At 37.1% G+C, this 18954-nt stretch overlaps 1 protein-coding gene across 1 annotated transcript; it reads right to left on the bottom strand.

Moving 5' to 3' along the window:
* Nucleotides 1–14: 14 nt before the first annotated feature.
* On the bottom strand, nt 15–16296 carry LOC125917338 (bile acid receptor). Its single transcript, XM_049623569.1, has 3 exons — nt 16005–16296; nt 2210–2323; nt 15–768 (listed from the first exon to the last, which is right to left on the bottom strand). Exons 1-3 carry the CDS (start codon nt 16087–16089, stop codon nt 530–532), a joined length of 438 nt encoding a protein of 145 aa, XP_049479526.1. The 5' UTR covers nt 16090–16296; the 3' UTR covers nt 15–529.
* Between the last annotated feature and the right edge of the window lie 2658 nt (nt 16297–18954).

The following is an 18954-nucleotide window of genomic DNA, read 5'->3' as shown; positions in this document are numbered from 1 at the left end:
TGAATATTCACCAGGGCTTCTTCAAGGATTAGAACACCATTTGTGCTGTGAGAGTTTATCCATCACCCCACCCCAGGGCCCCATATGATGTCATTGACCATTTAAAGAAATGAGTTTGTATATTTTTCAAATTTTGTTCTGGAAGAAAAGCCTGTTGCCATTATGCTCAGTTTATTGCTAAAATTGAACACAACTCTTTTATAAGATATATGCAACAAGGTAAGATAAAGAGCAAAATGAAATTTTCCCTATTTCAAAAGATAGAAGTGAAGAATGATCAGTTTGATTAGGCAAACAGGGCATGCCACTTAGAGTGAAAGAATCCCTGAAGCCATGTAAAATACAATGTAAAGAAAGTAATCCTATCTAGCTTCATATTTACAATGGTAGAAGTTACATAATTACTGCATAAATATTCATCAAAATTCTTGTGTGAAACCAGGTACAAATGAAATAAAAGAAAGTTATACATCAGATTTATATTATAAGGAAAATAAATCACTAGATGCTGTTGCTCCTGCAATGCTCATCACTGCACATCCCAGATTTCACAGAGAAGTGGGGTGAATTTGTGGTCATTTACTCTCCAAGACATCAGCATCTCGGCATGGTGATGATTGAATGTCCGCAACTCAGTCAGTCGACCCAGGAGACAGGCAAAGTGTTGGGGATTTTCAGGCTGATAAATCTTGCACAGCTTTTGTAGCACATCAAGCAGTGGTTCCTGAAGCTTCTCTACTGCCTCTCTGTCCTTTATGTATTGTCTGTCTGTTTTGAAGTTTAAAATAAGACGACAAAATAAAAAAGTGGAAAAGTATTCATTTGGCATAATAATAGCAATGGTAACTTTCTTGCAACGTAAATTACAAATGTGCACTTCTAAATGTACAAATAACATATTCAACTTGATGAATTTTCACACACACACACACATATATATTCATGTAATCACAACTAGATCAAGATATAGAACATCTACTGGCCCACCACAGAAGCCTCTCTAAATTCTCCTTTTAATCCATGCCCCCAAAGGTAACCCATATGGTAGATATAAGCATCATTTCTAGTGGGTGTATTCTAAGTAGCAGAATTGCTAGGTCATAGGGTGCATGTGTGTGTGTGTGTGTGTGTGTGTGTGTGTGTGTAGCTTTAGTATATATGGCCAAAAACTTTTTTAATTATAAGTTTTATGGTAAAAAAAATTAAGTAACAACTAGTTTCTGCCTCAATATTATATATAAAAATGGTTTAAGGCTAATATTGAAATATTGGAAACATCCTGAATACCCAAACATGGTAACAATTAAGTAAGTGATTGTACATTAATATGATAAATATGATGGATACATATATTTCAACAAAGTTTTACCAATATAATTTTTTAATGACATGGGAAAATAAACTTTAAAGAAAAGATACTATGCTCTATATTATGTTAAAAAAGATGTAGGGGCACCTGAGTGGCTCAGTCAGCTAAGCGTCCAACTCTTGATCTTGGCTCAGGTCATGATCTCACAGTTCATGAAATTGAGCCCCATGTCATTCCATCTCCACTCTGATAGTGCAGAGCCTGCTTGGGATTTTTCTCTCTCCGTCGCTCTCCTCCTTGTACTTTCTCTCTCTTTCTCTCAATAAATAAATACATACATACACACATACCTACATACATACATAAACTTTAAAAAAAGTAAGTTTAAAAAGGATGTAATTTCCTTTATTTCCCTGTTCAAATTTCAATCCCTTAGAAAAGCCTTTCCTGCCCACCAATTATAACATTCTGCTGCCACTTTCCTTCCTTATATCCTCATCTTTATAGTTGTTTTACCATTACCGCCTCCTGAAAGTTATTTTTGTTTCTTCATTTATTGTCTTTCTCATCCTACTAGGATGCAAGCTCTATGTAGCTATATTTGGCCTGTTTCTTTACTGCTGTATCCTCCATTGTCTGGAACCATGTTTAGTACATAGTAGGTGCTCCAAACTCAATTATTCAGTGAAAGACTTTAATGTTTACAAGAAAGGCTGGGAAGAACTACACTGAAATATTAACAATGATTCCATTTGAGTAGTGGAATTACAGGCCATTTTATTTTTTCTTTATGCCTCTGTGTCTTCTACACTTTTCTTTAAGAAATTTTATTGCTATTATACTGGAGAGGGAGGAGAATAAACAAATGGCATAAAGATAAAAACATAACAATAAAATTACCTGGAGAGAGGATAACAATTGCTGTAAGCAGAGCATACTCTTCTTGAGTCATTTTCAATTCTGCAACACTTTTATAAAAACTAAACATAGGTGTTATATACTCATCAGAGATACCTATGGGGGAAAGATGAAAAATTACAGAGGCATAGTTAAATTTTTGAGTGACTAAAAAGTGAGAAACTACAAACATATATACATGCACATGTTAATATTTATGCACAAATAATGTCTATATTTTATTTGTCCAATCAAAGGCAGGTCATTGCAAAGAAGGTCAGTTAACAAAATCCTCAATATATAACTTAATCAGTGATTTGTGTGTCCTTGATTTCAGCAATGCCTTTATTTTAGTCACTCCTGTCCAACAATAAATCATAATGTTCTTGAATCACCCAAAGAATCTCCCAACTTCACCATTTTCTGGATGGGGTATGGTTAATCTTTTTAATATTAATATCTATTGTGGGGAATAGGCTTAAGAATTCCCTGATCTTGCACCAATGGGTTAACAAGGCTTAGAGCAGAAAGTGGCCACAGGGCAAAAGCGGCCCAGTGTAGAACAAAGAGTAGAGCAGAAATCTGCTTCCACAGGACTAAAGCTTCCTAGAATAGGTAAACAGGTGAAGAGGGCAAAAAAGACCTCCTCCCCACTGGCCCAACATGGCAGAGAAGTAGGGGGATCCCGCATCTCTCAAACAAAGAAGTTCTGAAGCCAAAGGACTTTGAACCCCAACAGTCTGGGAGGAAAAGAGACTGAATCTACCAGGAAGAAAATGGGACAACTTGAGAAACAATAGGTGGGTGATTGTGAATTGGGGAAGATAAAACAGGCCACATAGACATGGAGGGGAGGGATCCCCTTCTGCGGAGAGACAAAAGGCAGAGAAAGAGCAGCTGGGGAAGTGTAGGACTGTATCTGGACAAGAGAAAAACCTCGGACTGGGACTGAGGAGGGATCCTATCTCTAACTGCAGGGTTTTCTTCAGACTGCGGCTGGCTCCCTGTTTGTGCACCTGGGGAAGTGGGGAGCCAGCCCTGGGTTTGGGGGTAGATCAGGGGAGCAGTCTGCAGTAGGAGAAAGTGGCCCCCTCTCAGGAGCACTGTGGGAAAAGGCAAAGCCTGCCTGCATCCACCACCCCCAGGGCCCAGCGAGGTTGGCGGGGCAGTCCGCAGTAGAAGGCAACCCTCCCTGAAGTGCTGCGGCACAGACAAAGCCAACTAAGACCACATATTGTGCCACACAGAGAGGCGCTTCCCCAGTGTCAGAGCGCATGGAGTGGGTCTTTGATTCCCAGCCAAGTCCAGGGTCAGGGGAGTTGGTAGAGCGAGAAGGACAGCCCCGTCTGGGCCCATGGCACAGTGAGGATGACTCAAACGGAGTCTACCGGGTCCATGGAGAAGAGACTGGGGGATCGCCATTCCCCCCCACCACCACCACCACCAAGGCAGGGCTTCAGGGATCATCCGAGGGCCCCACAGTGGAGGCAGGACCAGACTACACCAAACCAAACCATGCCCCTCCACACTGGGTAACTGTGTATCTACTGGAGCAAGACAGACCCTGTTTAACCAGATGGACAGCTCCTCTAGACCAGTGCTGCAGCATTGCCTGGATTAATTCCAGGTCAATTCTGGATATACAGATATATTCTCCCCGCCATTTTTCCTCCTTATCTCTTCCCTCCTCTAGGCTGGTTACCCTGGTTATTGGTTTGTCTAAACAGACAAATGAAATCAAAGGCATCAACATTAGCAAAGACGAAGTCAAACTTTCACTTTTCACAGACAACATGATATTCTACATGGAAAACCTGAAAGGCTCCACCAAAAGTCTGCTAGAACTGATACATGAATTCAGCAAAGTGGCAGGGTACAAAATTAATGTATAGAAATCGGTTGCATTTTTATACACCAATAATGAAGCAACAGAAAGAGAAATAAAGAAACTGATCCCATTCACAATTGCACCAAGAAGCATAAAATACCTAGGAATAAAACCTAATCAAACATGTAAAAGATCTGTATGCTGAAAACTATAGAAAGCTTATGAAGGAAATTGAAGAAGATACAAAGAAATGGAAAAACATTCCATGCTCATGGATTGGAAGAATAAATACTGTCAAAATGTCAATACTACCCAAAGCAATCTACACATTCAATGCAATTCCAATCAAAATTGCACCAGCATTCTTCTCGAGGCTAGAACAAACAATCCTAAAATTTATATGGAACCACAAAAGACCCCAAATAGCCAAAGTAATCTTGAAGAAGAAAACCAAAATGGAAGGCATCACAATCCCAGACTTTAGCCTCTACTACAAAGCTGTAATCATCAAGAGAGCATGGTATTGGCACAAAAACAGACACATAGACCAATGGAATAGAACAGAGACCCCAGAATTGGACTCACAAATGTATGGTCAACTAATCTTTGACAAAGCAGGAAAGAATATCCAATGGAAAAAAGACAGTCTCTTTAACAAATGGTGCTGGGAGAATTGGACAGCAACATGCAGAAGAATGAAACTAGACCACTTTCTTACACCATTCACAAAAATAAACTCAAAATGGATGATGGACCTGAGTATGGGACAGGAAACCATCAAAACCCTAGAGGAAAAAGCAGGAAAAAACCTCTTTGACCTCAGTCGCAGCAATTTCTTACTCGACACATCTCCAAAGGCAAGGGAATTAAAAGCAAACATGAACTATTGGGACCTCATGAAGATAAAAAGCTCTGCACTACAAAGGAAACAACCAACAAAACTAAAAGGCAACTGACAGAATGGGAAAAGATATTTGCAAATGACACATCAGATAAAGGGCTAGTATCCAAAATCTATAAAGAACTCACCAAACTCCACACCCGAAAAACAAATAATCCAGTGAAGAAATAGGCAGAAGACATGAATAGACACTTTTCTAAAGGAGACATCCAGATGGCCAACAGACACATGAAAAGATGCTCAACGTCACTCATCATCAGGGAAATACAAATCAAAACCACACTGAGACACCACCTCACGCCAGTCAGAGTGGCTGAAATGAACAAATCAGGAGACTATAGATGCTGGAGAGGATGTGGAGAAACGGGAACCCTCTTGCACTGTTGGTGGGCATGCAAACTGGTGCAGCCACTCTGGAAAATAGGGTGGAGATTCCTCAAAAAATTAAAAATAGATCTACCCTATGACCCAGCAATAGCACTGCTAGGAATTTACCCAAGGGATACAGGAGTGCTGATGCATAGGGGCACTTGTACCCCCAATGTTTATAGCAGCACTTTCAACAATAGCCAAATTATGGAAGGAGCCTAAATGTCCATCAACTGATGAATGGATAAAGAAGTTGTGGTTTATATATACAATGGAATACTACTTGGCAGTAAGAAAGAATGAAATCTGGCCATTTGTAGCAACCTGGATGGAACTGGAGGGTATTAGGCTAAGTGAAATAAGTCAGGCAGAGAAAGACAGATACAATATGTTTTCACTCTTATGTGGATCCTGAGAAACTTAACAGAAGACCATGGGGGAGGGGAAGGGGAAAAAAAAAGTTACAGAGAGGGAGGGAGGCAAACCATAAGAGACTCTTAAATACTGAGACCAAACTGAGGGTTGGTGGGGGGGTGGGGGAGAAGAGAAAGTGGGTTATGGGCATTTAGGAGGGCACCTGTAGGGATGAGCACTGGGTGTTGTATGGAAACCAATTTGACAATAAATTATATTTAATAAAAAAAAAAGACCTCCACAGCAAGGCAAAATTACCTGGAGCTAATCAGTAAAAACAAAAATAAATAAATAAATAAATAAAGACACACACACACACACACACACACACACACACACACATAAATGCCTTGTTAACCCTGAGATAGCATCCTCCATCTGTCTTATCCCCTAGACAAGTTAAGGTAAACAGACATGGCACCTGGCACCTACAGTAAACAGCCGTCTGCTCGGTGCTGCAATTCTGTTTTGTATTGACTGAAATCCCAAATACCACATATCTTTGAAAACCCCTTTCTCTCACACACTTGAGTTAATGATCACTGTTTTATTATCTCTTTTTGCACATCCATCACGTTTGTAAGCCTTCTGATCCTAATAATATGGAGCAAGGACCCTTTCTCGGGGCTCTTGTCTCCTCCCGAACATTAGCCTCTCTTGTATTCAATTCTGTGTCTGCTGTCTTGCTGGACAAGAGAGAACTCCAGAGTCAAAGTTTGTGACAATCTGTAATTAAGGTATAGGTAGCATCTTAAATAATCAATAAAAAAAAAATTACTGTTCTTAAGCCCAGAGGTATAAACATCTTGACTTAATACATTGGCTAAGATTCTTCTCAGTTCCAGTGCTTACTAGGGCATTGGTACTTGGCTGTTCTCTTCAAACTTACATGTCTAAAACCAAAGATACCATGTACAGAACTAAACTCCTCATCTTCCTCCAAATCCACCTCTTTCCTGATATTCCCATTCTCAGTGACATATCTTTACCCATACACTTTCTTCTGCCTGACAACTGAGATTTGGCCCTCTCTCTAACCCAGTTAGGTGCCAAGTCCTATGATTCAGCATGATAACTCTCCCTAGGTGTTCTCTCTCCTCTCCACAACCTCTAGAATTGACTTAGTTTCAGTCCTTATTTCTTTTCATCCGGACTGCCTCCTCAGTCTTCAGTTTGGTCCCAGAATCTCAAAATTCAAATCACACCCTGTCTCCTCAATTTTTACAAATCTTCAAAAACTCTCAGTGGCTTTTGGCATAAATGTTCTTCCTTTTTACATAGGAAGCTCCAAGACCTGTACCCACCCACTACTCACCTACCTGATAATGGTAGTAATAGTAGGATCCATATTTATTGAGTACTCATTATGTATTATACACTGTTCCAAGCACTTCTTATGCTATAATTCATTTAATCTTCCTAATACCTCATGAGGTAGGTGCTGTGAGGTTATCTCATTTGCCCAGAGAACCACAGCTCATGAGTTTGAAATTTGACATATGATTTGATCTTAGTCACAGAACTTAAACTCCATAAACCTCAATTTCTTCATTTGTGAAATGTGAATTATAACAATAAGAAGTTGTTATATTGTATGAGATAATATGCGTGGAGTGCTTAGCATAATGCCTGGTTAATAATAAACCCTCAATAAATGTTAGAGCAAATACTAATAATAACTATTATTGTTATTCAGGAAATTGGATTAATTTTACTTCAGTAGTTCATTTTAATCTCAGTTCATCTTAATTTTAGTTTAAGCTCATGTACTTTTGTGTTTACAAAGCTACATTTTTGTTTTGTTTTTATATTCTGCACTTTCCTAGAGATGAATCCAAATTGGCCGATCAGAGATTTGCTTCAGTATTTTTCTAGGTGTTAAAGCTTAACTACATCTATATTTTCTTGGCAAGGGTGTTCTATTTCACTTTAAAAAAGAAAAATGGCAGTCTTTAGGCTTTCTTCAGCATTCAGGGACTACGGCCATCATATCTGGCTACCCAAAATAGTAATTCATGATTCTGCTATTTTTAAAAATAGTTTACAAGGATATAGGGATAATATTAAAGGCAGCTGATTTGAAAATATTTAAATTTTAGAAATTATCTTTGACTACCTAATTTTCTATTTTGTCTTTCTTTTTTTAAATTTTTTTAATGTTTATTTATTTTTGAAAGACAGAGAGTAAGCAGGGGAGGGGCAGAGAGAGAGAGGGAGACACAGAATCTGAAGCAGGCTCCAGGCTCTGAGCAGTCAGCACAGAGCCCAACGCGAGGCTCAAACCTACGAACTATGAGGTCATGATCTGAGCTGAAGTTGGATGCTTAACCGACTGAGCCACCCAGGCGCCCATCTATTTTGTCTTTCTAAATCCCCATTAACCTACCAAAAATGCTACCTTCATTAGCGACCTCATTATTGTTAATAGTTTTCAGGAAAAAAAAAAAAGTAAAGATGTTGGTTATGATTGTTCATATTGTACATGTTCTACAAGCCAACAGTGAATATACATTATAAATGTAAGAAATAGAATGTTATAAAAATAAATTTCCTACAGGATAGATCAAATATAAATCTGCTTTTGGAATTAGAGTTAATAATCAGAATTAACCACAGCACCATCAACAAAGGGGTATTTTAAGTGTTTACGAACCAGCAATTTCTAACCTAAGAAATGTAACACTAACATCATTCTGAAGGGGCAGTCTTTTCTTGATTTTCTGCCTCCTCCTCTCTGGAGACTTGCTTAAAGTTTTGTTTTTTGCTCTTTTGCCCAATTAGCTGATTTTTGGTCACAAGGGGGGGCTATTTTCTAACTTAAGGACAAAGACTACTGTGGAAAAGTGCAAAGTTATAAAAAAAAAAAAAAAAAGTTTGTTTGCACTCCTGTTTCTTGTTTTGCCTTAAAAAAAAAAAGAGGTATGTAATTTATAAATTATTTTAAAATCAGAAATATTCCTTGAGAGAAAAACTATTTGATAGAATTAACTCTGCTATTTTCAGTTATTTTGAATGTAAATGTCTTTCATTTCCTAATTATCTTCCAAGTTTTGACTGGGAAAAAAAATAAAGCAGAGGGGTGTGTATGTGTGATACAAGAATACGTATTATGTAAGAAAATTCCCACCCCTTCATTGAGGGAAAGAAGAGGAGAAAAGGAAAGGAAAGAGTGTGTGCTGACAAACAATTTCTGAGATTGATAGTTTGGACCTAATTTTAAATACCAATAAAATTATATTTGTCATGTCAAAGATCTATTTGAATGAAAACTCATAAACTAAAATTTGTTTTTTTGTATTTATTAAGTTAAAAAAAATTCCTGGTATTTTAAATACCTCTATCTGATATATTATAATTGGTTTGATCAAGATAGACCAAGAATCTTATTAAAAATGATACTATTTGCTCAAAACCATATAATTTGACATTTTTCTAGAAATGATGCCGCCCCATAGCATAGAAGTTAAGGTATAAGTCTCTGACATGGCACACAAAGCAATGTTTGCTTTCTGCTTTCCTTCCAAACTAAGCTCTCTCCATCTAACTACTCCATCCAGTAGTTTCCCTATGAACTAATGACTTCCACTCTTGGTTCCTGAAGCTGATTCAGGTCATTGTCTACACAGCTTATCTACCTCCCCCGACCCTAACCTTATGGCCATGTACTATGGCAAAGACAGATTGAAACTCCAGCCCAAGGTCCAGCCCCCCCTTGGTCTCATTTCTCTTGTCAGAGGTTGGTTAGTCAGTGACAGTACAATTCTGACCAATGCGACAAAGGGGAGTCTACTCAGGAGCTCTCAAGAAAGATTTCTACACTCAGGAAGAGACCATTAAGTTTCTACATTGAGTTTCTTTTTCCTTTGGCCATTGTTGCACCACATATGATGCCTGGAAATGCTCTGGCCAGGAAGAGAATCAGCCTGAGGGTAAAGCCAATACACCAAGAATAGCAGAGCAGAAAGATGAAAAAAGACCTATGTTTCTGATAATGTGTTGATCCCTTTAATTAACCAATTTTGCTGTCACCCTTCCTCTGGGTTTTTCATTTGAGTCAATGTCTTTACTTTTTCAGGCCATATGGAATTGGATTTCCTGTGATTGTCAGCCAAGAGCATCCTAACAGATAGTTCCTCTAACACATAAGATACATTTTTAATGTTTTCATGCTTTTGGGTCTGAAGTATAAGGTAGGATCCCTGTGAGGCTAAGACACACCATTCATTTTTCAAGGCAACATTCAAATTTTGCTTCCTCTGTGGAGGTTTCCCTGTCACCGGGAAGCATAATTATTTTCTCCCTTCTGTAGGTTCAATTCTATTGCATGTATCAGAATTCATATCTCTTTCCCATTAGAGTGTGAAATGCCATAAAAAATTTTTATGCGAACAGGAACTAATGCTGTATTCCCAGTGCCTGACACACTGCCTGACCACTAAATGGTGCTCCATAGATGTTTCTTATCCACCTCTGTATTCTCAGTAACTATCATCCTACTGGAGACATGGTTAAGAATAACAATTGTTTGTTAAATTGGGCAATATTATGTTTTGCTAGTTCTTTTCAATGAAGGTCACATAGTTCTGAGATGTAATGGTGGCAAGGGAGGCCATTAGAAAATGGAAACATTTTCATGGTGTTAAGAGATTGGACCCTAACCTCTACTTCAACTGCTAAATTCTACCTAGTGAGTCATTTGTGCCATACTGTTGGCCTTAAGTAAAAAGCTGCCATCAGATTGGCAATTCAAAAAATAACTACTTTCAATATAAAAGATTTAATTTGAAATACTTAATAAACACTTTCCATTAGTCCTAGTGGTTAAAAGTTATCTGGCTAAATTATTAGATCTTACTGGTGCTTAGGAATTGCCAGTGTCTGGATTGTCAAGTTCCAGATTCATCCCAACAAAATTCACCAATTTTTGTATGACAAATGTGTGCCATGCACTATGATAACGCTGGGAATAATCTTCTAGCAGTTAATGGATTAATGGAAGGGGCAGATACATAAATAAATACATAATGTCCAATACTGGACAAGTATAAAAGGCTTAGGGAATACAGTTGAGAGCCATTGAAAAGGCTGACTCTTGTATCAATTTAACACTTTCTCTTATTTTGAAAAAGATTTTTCCTACAGTTTGAATCCCAAATTTTTCCATGCCAAAACTACCACATGACCACTATGAAAAACAAAATGAGAGGTGTTGAGAACTCCAAATTTTGACTTACACATTTACCTTTTTTACAAATATTCTGCCATTTGTTCTTTACATTTCCAACCCTTTTTTCAAAGTCAGTATCTGAACTGATAATCAGCTTACATCTTCTTCTTTAGAAAATTTACTTCTTCCAATTGTTTTCATTTGTTACCAAAGCTAAAGCAACGAAATCATGTGTATTTAAAGAGCAGAGACATAAGCACAGTATACTACATAGAGCACACCTTACTATGCTACTGTAAACTAGTTACAACTCTACCATGCTAATAAGGATGTCTCATTTCTCTAACCTCCTTGATCCTATTTATCATTTACTTAAAACCAATTTCAAATTGCTACTCATTGCTTATACTTTCTCTCTCAACCAAAGGGCAGGAATCTGTGTTTTACTAGGTCTTTGTATTCCCTACTAGCTGATAGTAGAGCAAATATTAAGCCATGGTGAGTGAAACATATAGAAAGAGTACTGAGCTTTGAATTGAATCACCTGTGTTCATCTCTTGGCAATCTGCTGATTAGTTGTGTGTCTTTGGGCAGGTCAACCAGCCTCTCTAAGCCTGTTTCCTCATCTATAAAATAAAAGCAATAGCACCCACCTTCTGGGGCCACTGTGAATACAATAAGATGATGTGTATAAAAGGAAAGCATTGAAAAAATCACAAGAGATATTGTCATCCTGATAAATACAAATAAATTGAATATTTCATTTATGTCTGTTATGGGGATCAAAAAAAGACCAAAATATACCATAAATTTCAGTGGTTATTTATATTTGAAGTTAATAGAACAAGTTACATTGGTCTGTGAAAAGTTATTGCTCATTCCCTTAATGTTAAAATAGAAAATCATTCAATGTTAGCAATTATAGTGTTGTCATATTTTATCATATGATTATTCCTATTTTTAATAAATATTTTAGCTTTAAAGCCTAGTTTGCATAATACTACATTAGGAATAATATAATTGAGGCACTAAAATTATATGGAAACAACCCAACCACAGGTTATGTCAGATATAATGTTCTGAAGCTTCAATTAACATATATAAACACTGTAACCCTCATTAATTAAATGTATCTCAGGAGACAGTATTTTTGTGTATGTAATTGAGAAAATAATAGCAAACAAAAGAGTATGAATATGAAGAAAAAAAAGAAATTTCACATTGTATTCTTTAAAGACTTCTGTAGGCATAAACAGGGCAACTTTGAGATATTATGTTTCTCTAGAATTAAAGGTACAATAGAAAGAATATGTTATATTTGCACAAGAATAAAAAGTTATTCTGAAAGGTCATCTTGCAAGATCATGGTTCTATGTGGTGTGTGGAAGAGGCAATGTTCTGAAAATCCACTGGAAGAAGCAAATTCATAAATATTAATAAATGGAAGCATCATTATAGATAATAAAATATGAAGCAGCATGCAAGTTTGAATGGTTTTTATTGTTACAATATGTGGTTGATGTTTGGATAAAGTAATCTATTTGTGAACTGGAGGCATGCATATTTATTTATACAGTTCTTCTTATGGAAAACTTCATTCTTGAACTTTTCTGAAATTTGCAAAATCACAAGTTCTGAAACCTACGCTAATCAAGCAAGTTTTTTTCTTTTTTATTACCTATTTTTTAACCTGCAAGACCCTCACCATTTCTCACCTAGTTTTTGCACTGATTTCTTTATAGGGACCTGCTTCTTATCTCAATCCCTCCAAACTTTCCTTCATATTACTGCTCAAAAGATCTTTCTACAGTACTGGTATGGTCATGTCACACAGGCTCCGAACATTACAGAAGACTCCCCATTATATAAGAACTACATTAAACTACTTTTGTGGTGTTCAACATCCTTAAAAATCTAGCGGTTACCACATTTCACCTTCACAAATATTATTTTTAGCAATATCAAGGTATTTGTGAGTCCTCTACATGGATGCTCTCACATACCTCCTCATCTTTGCACTTGTAATTTCTATATTACTATAATTTAATGGATATATCTCTTGGAATGCCATTCTCAGGCTTTTGTGGCTTGACAAGTTCCTAACCATGATTCACTTGTCAACTTTGCAAGCCTTTTCTGACTCACCAAGTAAGCTCACATAGAAAGGCAAGCACATCTTTATGCTTCTATTTCATTTTTCAATTTTATGCTTCTATTTCATATTTCAACATACATTCCTCATAGTCCTTATTACACTGCACCTTGATTTGGAATCCTTTGCTTATAGCTCTTTCCCACTAGTCAGTAAGCTCCCTGAGGACAAAGACATTTCCTCATCTCCATACCCTCAATAATCACACAGTGCTTGGCACAAAGTAAGTATTCAATGGATATTTGTTGATTGGAAAGATCTCCTTTAATGTGCCTATTGATCAGTAACTTATTTTCCTCTCCTAATCAATGGCCATAAAGTTTCAGTTAAGCAAGATAAATAAGTTCTAGAGATCTACTATACAACATTGTACCTATAGGCAACAATTCTGTGTTGTATACTTAAAATTTTGTTAAGAGGATAGATCTCATGCTAAGTGTTCTTACCACAATAAAAAAAAAATCAAGATACTCAAGGAGCTGCCTGCCTGACTGGCTAAACCAGCAATCAGAAATATTGATTAGTTAAGAGAAGGCAACCAGTAAGGCTTATACAACTAGATGGTGCCATGGAGGTTACCTGATTCAATTCTTCTCCCTTACTCCCAGCATCCTGGACAGATGGATGGAGGGACAGACGGACACACACACACACACACACACACACACACACACACTGTACATTCCAGAACATGTAAAATAAAATCTGTCCAGGACAAGAATCTATATTTCTTTATAATACACTGTCTTTCAAAAGGTGAAAATCTCCAACAATCTATTTCTCAGATCCTTTCCCTTCTTTCCATTTCTTCTGGCAGCACATTCGTGAAACCTTTGCCTTCTGACTGGTGTTGCTGGAAGATTTGTAAAGCATGATGTTGATGTTTTTCCTCCCCTGCTCAAAAATCTTCAGTGTCTCCCTGTTTCTTTTTTTTTTTTTTTTAGTGTTTTATTTTTAAGAGAGAGAGAGACAGACAGACAGACAGACAGACAGAAAGTGAGCAGAGGAGGCGCAGAGAAAGAGGGAGACACAGAATCCGAAGCAGGTTCCAGGCTCTGAGCTGTCAGCATAGAGCCTGACACGGGGCTCGAACCCATGAACCATGAGATCATGACCAGAGCCAAAGTCAGATGCTTAACTAACTGAGCCACCCAGGTGCCCCAGTGTCCCCTATTTCTTATAAAATAAAGAATAAAACCTTTAGCCCAGCATTCAAGGCCCTCAACCATTTGATTCTTTTTAAAAATTCTATTTCCCTTTAATGTAACCCTTAATCTAAATACACTCAACTATTCATTCTTCTTTGAATGCATAACCTGGGCTTTCTTGCCTCAATCCTTTGCTTGGGTTGGTCCTTCTTTCTTGTACCTCTATCCTAAATATCCACATCTAATACCATTCAAGGCCCAGTTTGCCAGTGAAATCTTCCAGAGCCCTACCAACTAGGAGTCACCTTTCTCTCAGTTCTCTTCCACATTTTTTTATAACTACCTATGTAAAGTTCATGTCTTCCTACTAGACTGTAAGCTTTATAGGAGAAGGAACGCATCTGATTCCTCTCTTTACTGCCTCCATAGTAGCTTGCCCTTAAGTACATGTTAAACTAGTAAATCAATGATATATACAAATAATGCATATTTTAAATGTATATTCTTTAAATCTATCAATAATGATAATTATACTTTCAGTGTTTAAAAAAACACAATGACTATGGATGGCTGCTTTTAAAAAATAATTTCCAATTTTTCAATTATTTTTCTTATATAACAAATGCAGAACTTCCTACAAACTTTCCTTCCAACCTCTGTTCTAAAACACTGATTTTATAAGTACCTAAACTTTGTTCTAGTCTTTCATAGAAGGATACTTTGGGAAGAAAGGATCTTGAGACATCATTTCTTCTCATTCATCTCTCCCCTCCCAACCCATATAGAAAGTATCTCAGGAAAACAAGCACTTACCCTATTTTAAGACTCTTCTAAGATAAACTGCACAGAATTCCAGGAAATGTATTGCAATGTCTCTTAACCCTTTCTGTCGCAGTATTCCTCCATAATAAGTTCAACTCATACTATTATTTCATTTTGTCTCTTGAGAGGCATGTAGCATAGTGGCTTAGACACACAGCTTCTGAAGTCAGACTTCCTGTCTGTCTCTGGGAAAGTTATTAACCACTCTCTGTGTCAGTTTCCTTATCGATAAATTTTGAATAATAATGGTACTTATTTCATAAGACTGCAAGATTCTGATGAAATCATGTATGTAAATTATTTAGAACAGTGTCTAAAACCTAATGATAATGATATATAAATGTTGCTATTAATAATTATTTTTATTTTGCTTTGAATAGAGATGGATAATAGTTTGAGCCACAGTCTTTCATACATGAAGATTTTGAACAAGTGAATTTTTTTTTCGACTGAATAATCCCAACTCCTTTATGCTATGTTTTTTTATCTAATTTTCCAAACTTCTAAAAATTCCTCCTTTGGCCCTTAATCTTAGTATAGGGCAAAGAGTATTTTTAGTATTTTGTTACTACAACAAGGACATGTGAAGCAACCCTCTAAAAGCCTCATCTAAGGGCACCTGAGTGGCTCAATCAGTTAAGCATAAGACTTGAGCTCAGACTTCAGCTCAGGTCATGATCTCACTGTTCATGAGTGTGAGCCCCACATCAGGCTCTGTGCTGACAGCCCAGAGCCTGGAGCTTTCTTCAGATTCTCTAACTCCCACTCTCTCCACCCTTGCCCCACTCACACTCTATCTGTCTCTCTCTCAAAAATAAATAAATATTTAAAAAATTAAAAACAAAAAGCCTCATCTATTTAACACATATCTTTTTAGAGTCATTCACCGTACTAGTCACAATGCGAATGTAACTTTGCATAAGATAGGTAAGAAGCCTGCCTTCATGGAATGCTTACTTGCAGGAGCAAACTCTTTACCATTAACCAAATCACATACCGCTCCTCCGAATTCTTTCTTCCAATAGGTCAGCATGTCCAGCTGGAAGCTTCTTATTGAAAATCTCAGCTGAACGGAGGAACATAGCTTCTACTGCAGACCCTTTCAGCAAAGCAATTTGATCTTCATGGTCCAAAGTCTGAAATCCTGGATGAAGATGATAATCAAATCAAGTATCAAGGAACTGTGAATGCTATATAACAATATTTCATCATCATTATCATCCCCATTGATAAAACATTTCCTTAAAGTTATTTTGTAATTGTTTTAAGATTGGGTAGTCAGGTTGAGTCACTAAAAATCGATTTTTCTGTCCCAAATAGAAGCTGACTTTTATCTTATTGAGTTGTTGTACAAGTTGTACAAGTTGGGTAAAAAAGAACGTCCTATCCACACCAAAAATACATATAATGGCAGTGAAGGCTGATTCAAATGAAGTAACTCAGAAGTTAGAAGCAAACAGATTCTCTTTTAGCCATTATATTAGTCACATCTGGTGATACAGGGTCAACTCTGAAGAATGGAAGCATCCACAGACCAGAAAAAAATCTTTACATGTATCCAGCCATGGGAAGGAATTGACAACCTGAAGGAATATAACACCACTTGGAAATCCAAAGTCCTTATCCAGGCTTGTATGCCACAGTCTCCAGCAGCCTCTCTAACATCATTTCCTCCTCTTCCTTTCTCTCACTCACTGTGTTCCAGCCACACTGACTCATGGCCCTGCTGTGAACATACAAGTTTGCTTTGCCTCAGGAGTAAATGCCCTTCCCCAGCTATCCAAATGCTTTACTCCCTCCACTATATGCAGAGACCCTATATTCAAGGTGACCCTACTAAAATAATACTACTCCCCATAATTCACTAGCCCCTATCTGCTTTATTTTTTTTAATGTTTATTTATTTATTTTTGACAGAAGGTGTGTGATCAGGGGAGGGGTAGAGAGGGAGACAGAGAATCTGAAGCAGAGTCCACACTGTTAGCACAGAGCCTGACACAAGGCTCGAACTCATGGACACAAGCTGAAGTCAGACACTTAACCAACTGAGCCACCCATTAACCCCACTAGTTTCTTTATTTTTACTCATAGAATTTACCACTACCTGACATAATAAATTTATCTGCATATTTGTTCATCATTTGCCACCTCGAATAGAGTATAAACTTCATGAGGGCAGAGACTTTGCCCGTTTTGTTCACTTTTGTATCCCCAGTACCTGGCACATAATTGATATCCAAGAATTATTTGTTGAATAATTGGATAACTGAATAAATGGGAAACAAACATAAGCTCCTATGCACATGTATACATACACATAACACACTTATGAAGATAAACTAATACCATCAGGGGCAAGGTGGCTTAGAAAAGTATTAAATAGAAATGGGAATTTAGAGAAGAGAGTAATGTTAAGGTTTAAGAATCACTATCTTAGGGGTGCCTGGGTGGCCCAATCATTTTAGGCATCCCATTCTTGATTTTTGCCCAGGTCATTATCTCAGGGTTCATGAGATCGAGCCCCGCATCATTTGTTGGGCCCTACTGACAGCATGCAACCTGCTTGGGAAATTCTCCCCCTCCCTCCCTCTAACTAACTAACTAAATAAATAAATAAGTAAGTAAATAATTCAACTTAAAAAAAAAAAAAAAAGAATCACTCTCAGAGCTCCTTTGAAGGCAGAAGCCATTCCTGCAGGGTCTCCAGCACCCTGGACAGTGCCTGGCACAGGTCGTGCACCATGAACTACAAAATGAAATGATTCATCTCTTTAACCCACACCCTTTCATTATTGGTATTATATCACTATTACTGTTATTTTTATTAATGTTGTCATTTCCATAATTATTGTTAAAATATTAATTTTAACTATATTACTAGTACTGTTAAAATTTCTTTCTCAGGAGTTTTGGTCTTTTATTTCCTATTGTATTTTTTTTCCTTCTGTTTTCTCATTTTTAAAAGTTTATTTTTAAGTAATCTCTACAGCCAACATGGGGCTTGAAACTCACAACCCCAAGATCGAGTCACATGCTCTCCCAACTGATCCAGCCAGGTCCCCCTGCTTGACTCATTAAACACACATTAATTATACTCTTTCCTCCCCCTCAGGAACTAGTCTAAGCACCGGAAATAAAGAGATGTGTTAGATATTGCTGTTGCTTTCAGATAAGCTACCTTTTATGAACAAGATTTTTTTCTTCAATTATTTTGTGGTTCAAGACCAATAGACCATTTGAACTGAAAACCTCTCTTTTCACAAACAACCAAAAATATATTTCTCCCTTTCCCAATTCCTCCTCCCACACCTTTCACTCTTGAATAATCTTGTTTTTGATCAAGATTCCCCTCACCTTAATTAGCATATAACAAATTAAGTTCCTCTTTCATTGTAATAAAGAAATGAGAGAATATTAATGTTAAAATGAAAATGAGAACTTCCTCCTCACATTTTATGAGTTTATGTAGGCTTATGTCTATTCATGACACTTTAATAAAATAATAGCATGATGCTGGCCAAAGAAGACAAATTAACCTAATTAAAATCTTACATCAGAAGTTACCTTCTATAATTTAATATTACAGTGCTGTGCTGTTATACAAGGTATTTATTATACTCTTCCAGTGCCCGGCTAGCTCAGTCGCTAGAGCATGAGACTCTTATTATACTCTTCCAGATCATAGAATTCTATTGTACTAATATATTTTTAAAACACTGAAACAACTTAAATCTATTGGTTGAGATAGCATTGATAATGTAGCCAAAGGAATTGGGAAGCTGAGAGATAAGAATCTTGAATTCCAGTTTCTGTACTGGCCCCATCCAAATGACTATAGATAAATTCCTCTCCCTTGTCCCACAATATATTGTTCAGTAAGCTCTATTGATTTTTGAATCTCTCTTCATTTTGTTTCCTCTTCCATCTCCCAGTGCTGTTGCTTTATT

The sequence above is a fragment of the Panthera uncia genome, unplaced genomic scaffold (genome assembly GCF_023721935.1).
Source record: "Panthera uncia isolate 11264 unplaced genomic scaffold, Puncia_PCG_1.0 HiC_scaffold_1723, whole genome shotgun sequence".
In the NCBI taxonomy this organism is placed as follows: domain Eukaryota; kingdom Metazoa; phylum Chordata; class Mammalia; order Carnivora; family Felidae; genus Panthera; species Panthera uncia.
Note: the sequence above shows the minus strand (reverse complement) of the source record. Positions and strands in the feature narration are given on the sequence as shown.

Excerpts from the sequence above, each read along its gene's own strand:
- LOC125917338 (XM_049623569.1), bottom strand. The coding sequence starts at position 16,089 with ATGTTCCTCCGTTCAGCTGAGATTTTCAATAAGAAGCTTCCAGCTGGA. Across the intron at positions 2,324-16,004 it reads AGAAAGAATTCGGAGGAGCG|GTATCTCTGATGAGTATATA; the intron begins GTATGTGATTTG and ends TTTCCCCCATAG. Across the intron at positions 769-2,209 it reads AATTGTTATCCTCTCTCCAG|ACAGACAATACATAAAGGAC; the intron begins GTAATTTTATTG and ends ACTTCAAAACAG.